The 14047-nt window shown below is 36.8% G+C and overlaps 1 protein-coding gene across 1 annotated transcript in view; it reads left to right on the forward strand.

Moving 5' to 3' along the window:
• The window catches only part of CLIC2 (chloride intracellular channel 2), a 20743-nt gene extending 8823 nt beyond the window's left edge, over nucleotides 1-11920 (forward strand). The window contains exons 2-6 of the mRNA XM_006096171.3: nucleotides 1482-1591; nucleotides 1717-1842; nucleotides 7795-7901; nucleotides 9287-9468; nucleotides 10445-11920. Coding sequence (XP_006096233.1) covers nucleotides 1482-1591; nucleotides 1717-1842; nucleotides 7795-7901; nucleotides 9287-9468; nucleotides 10445-10600 — 681 coding nt within the window. The 3' untranslated portion in view covers nucleotides 10601-11920. The remainder of the gene's footprint in view (nucleotides 1-1481; nucleotides 1592-1716; nucleotides 1843-7794; nucleotides 7902-9286; nucleotides 9469-10444) is intronic.
• The last annotated feature ends 2127 nt before the right edge of the window (nucleotides 11921-14047 follow it).

A 14047-nucleotide genomic window follows, 5' to 3' on the forward strand; every position in this document is an offset into this window, starting at 1 on the left:
ATATTAGGAAAGGGCAAAGAACAGACTTGGAAACCTGGGAAAGGCAGGTAAATTTGGGCCACATTTAATTTCAGCCTCCTTATCTAATCCATAATGAAGTTTGGGAGCATTTATACTGACAAAAATCAGACCTTTTTGTTGGGGAGCCCTCGGAAGATCTTCAATGAATGATCTTCTTTCATTATTCAGTCTGATCTCTTAGCTCTACAGGTTGAAAAAGATTATGCCTCAATTTCCCCCTTCAACTTTAAATACACACACACTATAGATAGAACATTTCAAATTATTTTTAAATGCATAGCATACTTAAAATAAGAGAGCAAAGTCTCTTTGGTCTAGAAATAGAGAAATAACCCAAGGTTGGGGAAGAGTAAGAGCATGGAGTAATAACACTGTGTAGCCCATGAGAACTGATCACGACTAGGCTTTCACATCACCGATGGCATGAGGTAGAACATGCCCAACACAAGGGCTGGAGGTCAGGAAACAGGTCTCACCGTTAGCCAGAGGCCAGAACTGCACTGTCTACACTTGAATGGAAGTTATATATATATCTGCCTACATAGGATAGTGCCTGGAAACAGGAAGTCTGCTGTATTTATTTTTTTATTGCTGTATAACCAATTACTGCAAACTCAGTGTTTTAAAACAACACTCATTTATTATCTCACAGTTTCCACTGGTAAGGAGTCTGGCTGTGAATTTAAAACTGCTCTAAAAAATGAAGTCTCAGTCATATATATATATATATATATATATATATATATATATATATATATCTGTATAAGCACATCAGAAAAACCAGACTGCATAGAGGAAAAGAATGATGGATTTTATGTAAAATTTAAATTTTACATGAGACATGCATTTGTAAAATTACCCGTAATGTGTACTAAAACAGTTACTATCTTTAGTATACAAATAATTTTTCCAAATCGATAAGCAAAAAGTCATCACCTTAATATCACCTTAATAGAAAAATGTAAAATTTTCATGAACACTTCATAAAATAAGGAAATCAAATAGCCAATGAACACGTGGAATACCTTTCAGGAAAGAAATTTGGCAAGATCTATCAAAATTGGAAATATACATACTTTTTACTCAGCACTCCCATTTTAAAGATTAACTCTAAAGATATAATCTCAGAGGTACAACAAGTTATATGACAAAAAATATTTGTTGCTAAAGTAGAGTAGCAAAAATTTTGGAATATTTAAAATATCTGTTGTAGGAAATGGTTATACAAATCTTGGTACTATATATACTTTATGATGATGATGATGATGATGTCATCACACTTGTAATTTTACATACAATGAGATTATTTGATTCATTGTTTCTCTCTGCCCACTAATGGTAGAATCCATAAGATTAAGTATTTTTAACTTTGTCTCTAGCAACTAGCTCATTTCCCAGTAGGCACTCAATACATACTTGTTGAGCAGATAAATGAATGAGGCCTTTCTTTATCTTAATAGGCTGGAAGTGATGGGGAGAGTATTGGAAACTGTCCTTTTTGCCAACGCCTTTTCATGATCCTCTGGCTTAAAGGAGTTAAGTTCAATGTGACTACTGTTGACATGACCAGGTAAGAGAAATCAGGACAGGTTTCATTCGAAGGATTGAAATCGGTAGGTACCCATACAGTGTTAGTGTGTGTATGCTGTGTGCCTGATCTACAGGCCTAACTCTGCTTATTTTTAATAATCACAGAAAGCCCGAAGAGCTGAAGGACTTAGCTCCAGGTGCCAATCCTCCCTTCCTGCTGTATAACAAGGAGTTGAAAACAGACTTCATTAAAATTGAGGAGTTTCTAGAGCAGACACTGGCTCCTCCAAGGTACAGCATTTTACAGGGGATTATTGTTCTTGAGACCATTTGTTTTATTGGCCTATTTATTGCAGATTGAGCATTCTTAGTTCTAGACAGCTCACTCTTGTTTAATGTCAGACCTGTCTTTTGTTATATTTCTATAAGACTTTGCAAAAGTTCCCCTTGATCACTCTACATATGATTAGAAAACTTTACTGCAGAATTATTTATTTAATGTATGTAAAACCATTAATACTTTATGGATGCAGGTAGCATATTAGGAAAGGGCAAAGAACAGACTTGGAAACCTGGGAAAGGCAGGTAAATTTGGGCCACATTTAATTTCAGCCTCCTTATCTAGTCCATAATGAAGTTTGGGAGCATTTATACTGACAAAAATCAGACCTTTTTGTTGGGGAGCCCTCGGAAGATCTTCAATGAATGATCTTCTTTCATTATTCAGTCTGATCTCTTAGCTCTACAGGTTGAAAAAGATTATGCCTCAATTTCCCCCTTCAACTTTAAATACACACACACTATAGATAGAACATTTCAAATTATTTTTAAATGCATAGCATACTTAAAATAAGAGAGCAAAGTCTCTTTGGTCTAGAAATAGAGAAATAACCCAAGGTTGGGGAAGAGTAAGAGCATGGAGTAATAACACTGTGTAGCCCATGAGAACTGATCACGACTAGGCTTTCACATCACCGATGGCATGAGGTAGAACATGCCCAACACAAGGGCTGGAGGTCAGGAAACAGGTCTCACCGTTAGCCAGAGGCCAGAACTGCACTGTCTACACTTGAATGGAAGTTATATATATATCTGCCTACATAGGATAGTGCCTGGAAACAGGAAGTCTGCTGTATTTATTTTTTTATTGCTGTATAACCAATTACTGCAAACTCAGTGTTTTAAAACAACACTCATTTATTATCTCACAGTTTCCACTGGTAAGGAGTCTGGCTGTGAATTTAAAACTGCTCTAAAAAATGAAGTCTCAGTCATATATATATATATATATATATATATATATATATATATATTAAACAAAAGGTTCTATCAGTCCATAATTCTTCTTACATAAGAAACTAAGACCACTATTCTAGATTCTCCTCTGTGTGGCTATATTAGGTCTCTTTCATCAATTATTGATGGCTTCTTAGATTTAAGCACCTGCTCCAAGTTTGTCCTGTACCTATTGAGTCTTATTTTGTTTTTTACTCCTCTGCCATCTTCCTCTACTACTTCTTCCCTAACATTATCTGCTCCCTAATTTTTTCTTGCTCCCAAAGGTAACTAGTGGAAAAAAACAACAACAAAAGAACAATTGTGTATCTTTCCATACCTTTTTCTAGGTTCGCATAAGCATAATAATAATAAGCATAATTTCTAAATATTGCATCTTGCTTATCTCACGTCGAAGAACATTGTAACATCCTTCAACTCTACTGGTTTAGATTTCATTCATTTTAATGTCTGCATAATAGTCCATGTCACGGATGTGCTACAAGTTGCTAAACTATTCCTTTACTGATGGACATTCCCTTTCCTTCCAGTTGTTTTTTTTTTACCACTACAAACAGTGGTATAAATAACATCCTTGTGCATATGTCCTTATGTGCTAGTGTTTTTATTCCTATGTAATAGATTCCCTGCAGCAAAATTCAAATGGTATATAACCCATGAACACACTATAGTGCAGGGGAGGCTCTGGGGAGGGAGTGGGATGGAGGGGGGAAGGGGACATCAATAGCACTTTCAACAATAAAGATAAATTTTTTAAATGTTTGATTTGTATTTAGCCACCTTAACAAAATAGCTCATTAATGCTAGTAATTTTTTCCCTATACTTTCTTGGATCTTTCTAGACATGCAATTATGTTGTTGCTTCTCTTCTAGTTTTTATAGTGATTGCTTTAAAATAGTGTCTTCCACCACTTGCTAGAATGTCAAAAACAATATCAGCTATTGCCCTGCCTGGGTGGCTCTGTTGGTTGGGGAATCAAACACCAAAAAGGTTGCAGGTTTAATTCCGGTCAGGGCACATACCTAGGTTGTGGGTTCCATCCCTGTCAGGGCAGTAAGGGAGGCAACCAATCGATGTTTCTCTCTCTCTCTCTCTCTCTCTCTCTCTCTCTCTCTCACACACACACACACACACACACACACACACACCAATAAACATATCCTCAGGGGAGGATCAAAACACAATATCAGCTGTAATAGTAATTTTAGGCGTTTCTGTTTGTTCTTAAAATTAATATGAATGGTTTTAGAGTCACCATGTAGAGTGATTTTTTCTTGTCTTAGTGGTTAGTACATTCAGCACAATGTTGAAAGAGCAGTAGTGATAATGATTATCCTTGTTCTTGGCTGGTTTTTAAAAATTAGTTCTAACGTTTCACCTTTTCTTTTTTAAAATTTAAGTATAGTTGGTATACAACCTTATATTTGTATATCAGTTTAAGATATATAATATAGTTATTCAACATTTTTATACCTTACAATGTGATCACATTGCTAATTCTAGTAATCATCTCTCACTGTAAACATATTGCAATATTATTGACTATATTCCCCTTCCTTTTTTCACCCATACCTCCATTCCATTCTTTCTAGTAACTCTTTTGTCTGTTTCTACAGATCTGTTTTTGTTTGTTTATTTGTTTTTTATATTTCATATATAAGTGAAGCCATACAGTACTTGTTTTTCTCTACCTGACTTATTTCACTTAACACAATACTTTCTAGATCCACTCATGTTGTCACAAATGGTAAAACACTAATTCATAAAGATATACAATGTGTGGTAAAAGTAGGTTTACAGTTGTGAATACATGAAACACAGTTTATTCTTGTATTGTTATTTATTAATGATTGCATTATTTTCCATATGAACAACTGTACACCTACGTTTGCCCCACCTTGTATGCACCCTTATGTTCATTGCAGCATTATTTACAATTGTCAAAATATAGAGCTAATCTAGATGTCCAAAGATAGATAAATGGATAAAGAAGATGTGATATGTAGACAATGAAATATTATGCAGAAATAAAAAATAATATCTTGCCATATGCAACAACATGAATGTATCACCTTTTTAAAAATATTTGCTATTTTTTGAGGTAATACTGGCTAATAACATTATACAAGTTTCAGGTGCACAACATTGTAATTCAATATCTGTATACACTATAGTGTACTCACCACCCAAGTTTAGTTTCCATCCACCACCATATATTTGACCCCCTTATCCATTTTGCCCTCCCCACACTCTTTCCTCTCTGGTAATCTCCAATCTGTTGTCCGTATTTATGAGTTTGTTTTTGTTGTCTTTTGTCTGTTCATTTCTTTTTCTTTTTGTTATATATCCCATGAGTGAAATCATATGAGTTTGTCCTTTTTCTTCTGACGTTTTACTTAGCATAATACCCTCAAAGTCCACCAATGTTTCACATGGCAGTGTTTCATCTTTTATGGCTGAGTATTATTCCACTGTATGTACAGGGTGGGGCAAAAGTAGGTTTACAGTTATATGTGAATCACAGAGTTTATTCTGGTATCATTATTTATTAATTATTGTATTATTTTCCATACAAACAACTGTAAACCTACTTTGCCTACCCAGTATGTAACATAGCCTTTTCATCAATTATCTATAAAAGGACACTTAGGTTGTTTTCATGTTTTGGCTATTGGAAATAATGTTGCAATGAACATAGGAGTACATATATCTTTACAAATAAGTGTCTTCAAATCTGGGGGGTAGATACCCAGAAGAGGGATTGCTGTGTCATATGTAAGTTATATTTTTAATTTTTTGAGGAACCTCCATACTGTTTCCCATAGTGGCTGCACCAGTCTGCATTCCCACCAGCAGTGCACGAGGGTTCCCTTTCCTCCACATCCTCTCCCGCCAGCAGTGTGTGAGGGTTCCCTTTCCTCATATTCTCTCCAGAGCTTGTTATTTCTTGTCTTGATAATAGCCATTCTAACAGGCGTGAGGTTAATAATCTCATTATGGCTTTGATTTGCACCTCCCCAAAACATTTTACCATTTTATATGAAGCTTGCTGAAAGTTTTTGATGCATCCCTTTTATCAAGTTAACAACATTAATGAATTCATGTAATCATTCAACAAATATTTACTGAATACTTATTAAGGAGTGGGTACTATTCAAGGCACTTGGGACACATTTGTGAATAAAATGGGCAAAAACTCTCTGGCCTGGTAGACCTTACATTCTAGTTGGGGAAGACAGTAAATAATCAAGATAAAAAAACAAATATAAACTGCGTTAGATGATGATAAATACTAAGAAAAAACGAGGCAAGGGAGGAAAACAGTGAGTGTTAGGGACAGGGGAGAGGTTGCAGTCTTAGCTGGGGTGGCCAGAGAAAGGCTCACATAAGAGAGCTATTAGAAAAAAAGACCTGAAAGAAGAGAGGAAGCAGATCATGTGCATATATGAGGGAAGGCACTCCATTTAAGTGCAAATCAAGTGAAAATGCCCTGGGTTGGAAGCCTCTTAGGCAGGGGTCCTCAAACTTTTTAAACAGGGGGCCAGTTCACTGTCCCTCAGACCGTTGGAGGGCTGGACTATAGTTTAAAAAAAAACTATGAACAAATTCCTATGCACACTGCACATATCTTATTTTGAAGTAAAAAAACAAAATGGGAACAAATACAATATTTGTATTTGCATGTGGGCCGTAGTTTGAGGATCCCTGCTCTTTGGCCTATTTGAAAAACAGCAAATGATCCAGTATTGAGTGAAATACACTGAGTGGCCAGATTATGATGACCACCCCATCAGTTCTTCATTGACACTTCCAAAAATACTGAATATTGAAAACTTCCTAAGCAAATACTCTCAAGGTTTTTATTATTATTATTATTATTATTTGCATAACTAATTCACTTCATTGTACTGATGGGGTGGTCATAATAATCTGGCCAGTTATAATAATCTGGCCACTCAGTGTATGTAAGGAAGAAAAGAAGAGATGAGAACAGAGGGGTAAAGAGGCACAAGATCCCACCAGTCCCTGTAGGCCTCTGTGAAGACTTGAGCTCTGAGTCTGAATGAGATGGGCACATTGCAGGGTATTGCGTAGGGGAGACACACATGACATATTTTAACATGACTGCTCTCACAGCAGGTAGAGAATAGTCTGTTGTGTGGGAGACAAGCATAAGAATAGGGAGAATAGTTACCAGGCGGCTGCAGTAATATAGGCTTTGGACCAAGAAGTGGGCAGTGTAGGTGGTGAGAAGTGGACAGATTCTGGGTACATTTGGAAAAGTAAACTGGCTGGAGTTGCTAATGGATCTGGTGGGGGTGGAGATTAAGAGAGGAATCAGGAAGATGAATATTTGGCCTGGCCACTTCTAGTTGCTAGGAGGTGTTTTATTATTAGGAATTGATTTTCATTGAATACTTCTATTCGTGATCATATGGTTTTCCTTATTTAATTTGTAGGTGTAATGAAATTATCACTTTATTTTGTTTTATTATCCTAAATGATCTTTGTATTACTTAGAAGAGGACATCTTGCCTACTGTTTTCCATCATCTCCATCTCCTTTATTCCTTCATTTGTTTTATAAGTTACAATATTTGAAGCTATATTTTTTCCTACTACTTACCATATCTTTGAAAATGTATTACCACCATATCTAATGCCAAAGAGACTTACAGGAGCAAGTGTGGGAACCCAATTACCATTTGAAACATTGCTTCTATAGGTAAATGAACTTTGACTTTCAGACAACTGGTTTCCGAGTGAACTTTATAAACTAAATTATTCTGAGATTGGGAAAATACATATTTCCAATGAGCGAATTCTCAGGACCTTCAGTTTCCAACACAATTTCCAAAACCTTCATTCTCAGTAGAATGCAAGCTAGGACACCTGGTCTCTGTCTCCTTATGTGTGAATGATACTGCAGTGATGTTTCTTTTTAAGGTACCCTTGCTTGAGTCCCAAGAACAAGGAGTCCTTTGATGTGGGCAGTAACCTCTTTGCCAAGTTTTCTGCGTATATTAAGAATACACAAAAGGAGGCCAATAAGAGTAAGATAACTTTCTTTAAATCTCTGTTTTTCTCACTCACTTGCTCATTCTCACTCAGCTAAAATAGGATTTTTTAAAAATGTATAGTATATGTTGGAGAATACCCTTCCTCTCAGTCTCTGCTCTCTTTTCTGAAATTCCTTTGCATGAAGTTTTATTAGATTGAGAGCCCAAGATTCAATATAGAAATTACCAATGTAGCTCATCTAGAGCATTGGCATGCCAGGTGCAAACGACTGGACTTGTTAGATGCCTCCCTCCAAACTTTCCCAGTCCTGCGTACTGTTACTAAGGTTTCTTAAACCATAGCACATAACATTCTCTTTTTTTCTTTTTTTGTTAATCCTCACCCAAGGATATTTTTCCCCATTGATTTTTTTAGAGAGAGTGGAAGGGAAAGACAGAGAGAGAGACATCGATGTGAGAGACACACATCGATTGGTTGCCTCCTGCGCGTGCCTTGACCACCAGGGATCGAGCCTGCAACTGAGGTACGTGCCCTTGACCGGAACTGATCCCAGGACCCTTCAGTCTGCAGGCCGACACTCTGTCCACTGAGCCACATAGGCTAGGGCTCCCAAACATTCTTGAACTTTACTATCCTCTGAGTCATGAGAGCTATTAGTCTCTGATTCCACTTTCTTACTCTTCTGGGCTGAAGGATAACATATCACTTGCTTTTTCTCTCTTTGCCTCTCCTCCCAATGCATCTCTTCAAGAAAAATCCAGAAATATTTCCACTCATCATTTGATTAAACATCGTACTTGGTCTTTTTTTTTTTTATTTTTCGCTATAAGTATTACAAAGGGTATTACATAAGTGTCCTTTCCCCCCACCCCACCCTTGACAAGCCCCTGCCCTCCCTTACCCCCCAGTGTCTTATGTCCATTAGTTATGGTTATATGGATGCATACAAGTCCTTCGGTTGATCTCTTACTCCCCTCCCTCCTGCCCCCCAACCCTCCCTGGTCTTCCCACTGCAGTTCGACAATCAGTTTGAGGCAGCTCTGCCACTGTATTTATTATTGTTCGAAAGTTTGTAATGGTCTTAATTATCCACGAAAGAGTGAGATCATGTGGTATTTTTCCTTCATTGACTGGCTTGTTTCACTTAGCATAATGCTCTCCAGTTCCATCCATGCTGTTGCAAATGGTAAGAGTTCCTTCTTTTTAACAGCAGCATAGTATTCCATCGTGTAGATGCATCGTACTCGGTCTTATCAGTGGCTAGTTGAGCATTCTAGTTAACTATTTAGATTTTTAATAGCCAGTGTACGGAGCCTGTATAGATAGAGATGTTTAAATGTGTGAAAAGCATATTGAGAATGTATTTAGTCATGAAGACAATACATTTATAAGTAACCCTATTACTTCATTGCCTCAGATTTTGAAAGAGCTCTGCTCAGAGAATTTAAGCGCCTGGATGACTACTTAAACACCCCACTTCTGGATGAAATTGATCCAGACAGTACTGAGGAACTCTCAGTTTCCAGAAGATTGTTCTTGGATGGGGATGATCTGACACTGGCTGACTGCAGCTTGTTACCCAAGCTGAACATTATTAAAGTAAGTATTTATAAGGTAGCCTAAAGGTTTGAGCTGGGTTTGGGAGTTGCCAGCACGAATCACATGACCATTCTGTGTGAGGTTGTTATATGATGGCTTTAGCATCATCATTCTGCATAGTGTGTACATCTTTTCTCTCCTCAAAGGAAAAATCCATGATCTCCCCTGTAAAGCATAAAAAATTATTATTTCTCCCTATATCAGGGGTTTCCCACTGTCTTGGCTATAAGACAAGAATAATATTACCCAGCCCTAGCCGGTTTGACTCTGGATAGAGCGTCGGTGTGTGGACTGAAAGGTCCCGGGTTCGATTCCGGTCAAGGGCACATGCCCGAGGTTGCAGGCTTGATCCCCAGTGTGGAGCATGCAGGAGGCAGCCGACCAATGATTCTCTCTCATCATTGATGTTTCTATCTCTTTCTCCCTCTCTCTTCCTCTCTGAAATAAATTTTAAAATATTTTTTAAAAGAATAATATTACCCATTTCACAGAATTGTTGAGTAAATTAAATAAATTAGGACATGTTAAATGCTTAGAATGGTGTCTGGATCATAACAAGTGATAAATAATGTGGGCTATTGATATTATTATGATAATTTACTCACCATCAAATTTTTATTGAACAGAATTTATTCTATCTCAGGTCCTATGCCAGATACATAGAATTCATAAAGTAATGACATAGTTGGGACCCTAAACAACCTCTTAGTTTAATGGGGAGATATGTGCTCTTTTTCTGTGCTCCCTTCTAAACATTAAATACAACTTAATATAAATATGATTGTAGGCATATAGCTTTGTCTACATTTGTACGCTACACATTAAAGTAGTAATTTCAAGATTCTTTCATTTTATTTAGTAGTACTTTTTGTGCGGATAGCATGTCCACAATGATCTTGACTTTTGAAATATGTTTCTACACACTGGGCATGTTACTGATGCCTTTTACTGCCAACTGCTTTTTCCAAAACCCTAGATTGCTGCCAAGAAATACCGTGACTTTGACATTCCAGCAGAATTCTCGGGAGTCTGGCGCTATCTCCACAATGCTTATGCCCGTGAAGAATTTGCCCACACATGTCCTGAAGACAAAGAAATTGAACATACCTATGCAAGTGTGGCTAAACAGTAGTTAGAGAAGCTCTTCCAATAGAAAAAGCACTCTATATAACTCTCTTATGAAAAAAAAAAAACACAATACCACACCATGCTGTATTTTCTGTATCTGGCCACTGTGTATTTTAAAGGTCTTCATAATTTTGCTTAATTTTCTTTATTTCCATGGCATGACCACTGCGATTCCTGTGTAACTACTGAAATCCTGAATAATATGGAAAGCACTAAGATCTTTTGCTATTTGACTGAATTCCTAGAATGCATCATATGTAAGATCAACAGATGGCTAAAGTTACAAATGACATAAGTAGAGGCACAATCTCAAACTGCTGCTTAGAAAAAATCCATCTAAACCATTAAAACAATTTTCTATTTTTGTTACTTTAATATATGCATGAGTTTATCTGATATGAATAATAAAACCAGAGAGTGAGCATATCAGAGAGGAAAATCCTAAAAGAATGATTTTTTAAATCAGCTCTAGGAAGATATCAAGACCAACTGGTCTTAGAATGGCGTTCAACACCTAGAAACATTACTGCCTCATAGAGATGAGACTAAACCTTTCAGACTAGATGATATTGCTGTTAAATGAACAAGCATTCATTAGATAAAACATAATTTTTAAAAGATTGGAAGCAAATATATGGCAAAGGTGCAAAATAAATCTGATCTTTTATTCAATAGCAATAAAAAGGAAACTAAGAAATCTGATTTACCAAAGGTCTTGTTGCTGACCTTAGAAGGATAAGGCACCACTTTCTTAGAGGATAATCACACAGATTTCTACAAAATTGAAAAGGTTCCATTGCTATATATACTCATTTACATGTTAAAATACAATCAAATCTCTCAAATCTGAAAACAAAAACTGAGCTTAACTCTTATTCCTTCACAGGAGAAACAAAGTTCAGCCTCAAAAAAGAAAGGCACGGTCTTATTACAGGCTTTTGGGGGAGGGGGGAGTTTAGGTAAAGTTTAAATGAGGCAATGTTTTAATAGGTTCAAAGAAAAGTAAGGCAATAAGTAAAAGCTTAACAGTCCTCGACATAGGAAGGGCTCCTGTCCTTGGAAACCACAGAGTTAAGATGAATGTATAATGTGGTATCTCCTCTTTGCTGGAAAATCCCTGATGTGAGAAATTGCACCTGAACTAGATGGTGTGGTTGTGGCTTCTCTGAATAGCTCAGAGCATTCTATTCTCACTGATATGATTTCAAAGAGTAAGGTTTTTTGATATCTATGATTTTTTTAATTAACTCTGACCCTGAAGTTCCATTTTATTGTCCATACCATGGCTTTGATCTTTGCATTAAAATATCTTTTTATTAAATGTGTTGGGGTGACATTGGTTAATAAGATTTTATAGATTTCAAGTGTACATTCCTTTGATACATGTTCTGTATATTGCATTGTGTACCCACCAGCCAAAGTCAAATCATCTTCTATCACCATATATCTGGCCCCCTTTACCTTTTACTGATCCCCTTTCCCTTCCCTCTGGTAGCCACCATACCGGTGTCTGTGTATATGAGGTTCAGTTTTAACATCCCACATATGAGAGAAATCATATAGTTCTTAGCTTTTTCTGACTGAATTATTTTGCTCAGCATGATATTCTCAAGGTCCATTCATGTTGTCACAAATGGCAGTATTTCATCTCTTCTTATGACTTTATGACTGAGTAGTATTCCATAGTATATATGTAGCACATCTTTCTTATCCAATCATCTACCAAAGGATACTTTGGTTGTCTCCATGCCTTGGCCATCATGAATAATGCTACAATGACCATAAGGGTGCATATATCTTGCAGATAAAAGAATTCATGCAACACAACACCAAAACAAACAATCCAATTAAAAAATGGGCCAAGACCTGAGCAGACACTTCTCTCAAGAAGACATACAAATGGCTAACAGATATATGAAAAGATGCTCAACTTCACTAGCTATTAAAGAAATGCAAATCAAAACTACAATGAGATACCACCTCATGCCTGTTAGAATGGCTGTTATCAACAAGACAAGTAATAAGTGTTGGAGAGGTTGTGGAGAAAAAGCAGCTCTCATTCACTGCTTGTGAGAATGTAAACTGGTACAGACACTATGGAAAACAGTATGGCGGTTCCTCAAAAAACTAAGAATAGAGTTGCCATATGACCCAGCAACCTCTCCTCTGGGAGTCTACCTGAAATTTTTGAAAGATCCATGATTTTAAAGAACAAGGCTTCTTTAAAGGCTCCTTGCCCTAAAATTCATCAATAGACGTTTTTATGGCTTACAACATACTTAAAGTGTATTCACGTCACCACAAGCTCCAGCATGTAACAAGATGGGCAGCTATGACAATTGTTATCTAACTCCATAGGTACCGATACAGCTCAGAATTATCCTCTTAGACAAAAGGATTATTATCTTCTTAGCTATCTCAATACAATTCCATTCAGTAATTTCTTGACTACTTACGATGTTTAAATTATTACTTAGTTATTTAATCCTCCCAACAACCCTATGAAGTATGTGAAAACACAATTCAGCCTCATGCCAAAGGAATAGTACCTGTTTTCACAAAACACACAGTTCAATAATGGAGACAGGTACTTAGACATGCAATTACAATGCAGGTATATTACGAAAAGAGTAAGCACAAGGTTATAGAACAGAAATGCATTCTTACATGTTCCCCCAGCCTGACCTCAAACAAGTTCCATTTGGTCATATAGCTTTTGCATAGCACAATCTCTGTGAAAATTCTGAGATGGATGTGTTTTTATGAGCAGGTAAATATACATGTGTTTTTCCAGCCTGGGCAGACACAGGACTCCAAGATGGGGTTCTAGATGAGTCCAGTACCAGCAACCTCTTCTCTTACTGATGCAAATTACTTAATATGGGAAGGGAAATTTTTACCCATTGGGATCACATTTTTTAAATAGAAAAGGAATTTTTTCTTACTAGGAAAGCATTACATGTTGGTGCAAAAACAGACAATAGTGGAAGAGAGATTCGTGAATCTCAGAGGGAAGAGGGGTGGGAAAAAGAGATTAACCAGGGAACTTATATGCATATATACATAGCCCATGGACACAGACAATAGTGTGGTGAAGGCCTGGAAGGGGTAGGTGCGGGGTGGAGGGGGTCAATGGGGGGGAAAAGGGGGGATATCTGTAATGCCCTCAACAATAAAGATAAATTTAAAAAAGAGAAATGTATGAAAACTTATCTAAGGTGGCATTTATGATCAGTGGTGAAACACTAGAACACAATTCAGCCAAGTTCCTTGCCACTTTATAACAAGAATGTCCTTTTTTCCATTAACACATTTCTCATTTCCAACTGAGTTCTCACCAGAACAGCCTTTAACATTCACATTTCTAGGAACATTCAGTCTATTATTATTTTTGTGTTCTCTCAGAAGATGGAAGTTTTCTCTCTAACACTCCTCTTTTCTCTCTGAGCCT

The sequence above is a fragment of the Myotis lucifugus genome, unplaced genomic scaffold (assembly GCF_000147115.1).
Source record: "Myotis lucifugus unplaced genomic scaffold, Myoluc2.0 scaffold_169, whole genome shotgun sequence".
NCBI classification, from domain to species: domain Eukaryota; kingdom Metazoa; phylum Chordata; class Mammalia; order Chiroptera; family Vespertilionidae; genus Myotis; species Myotis lucifugus.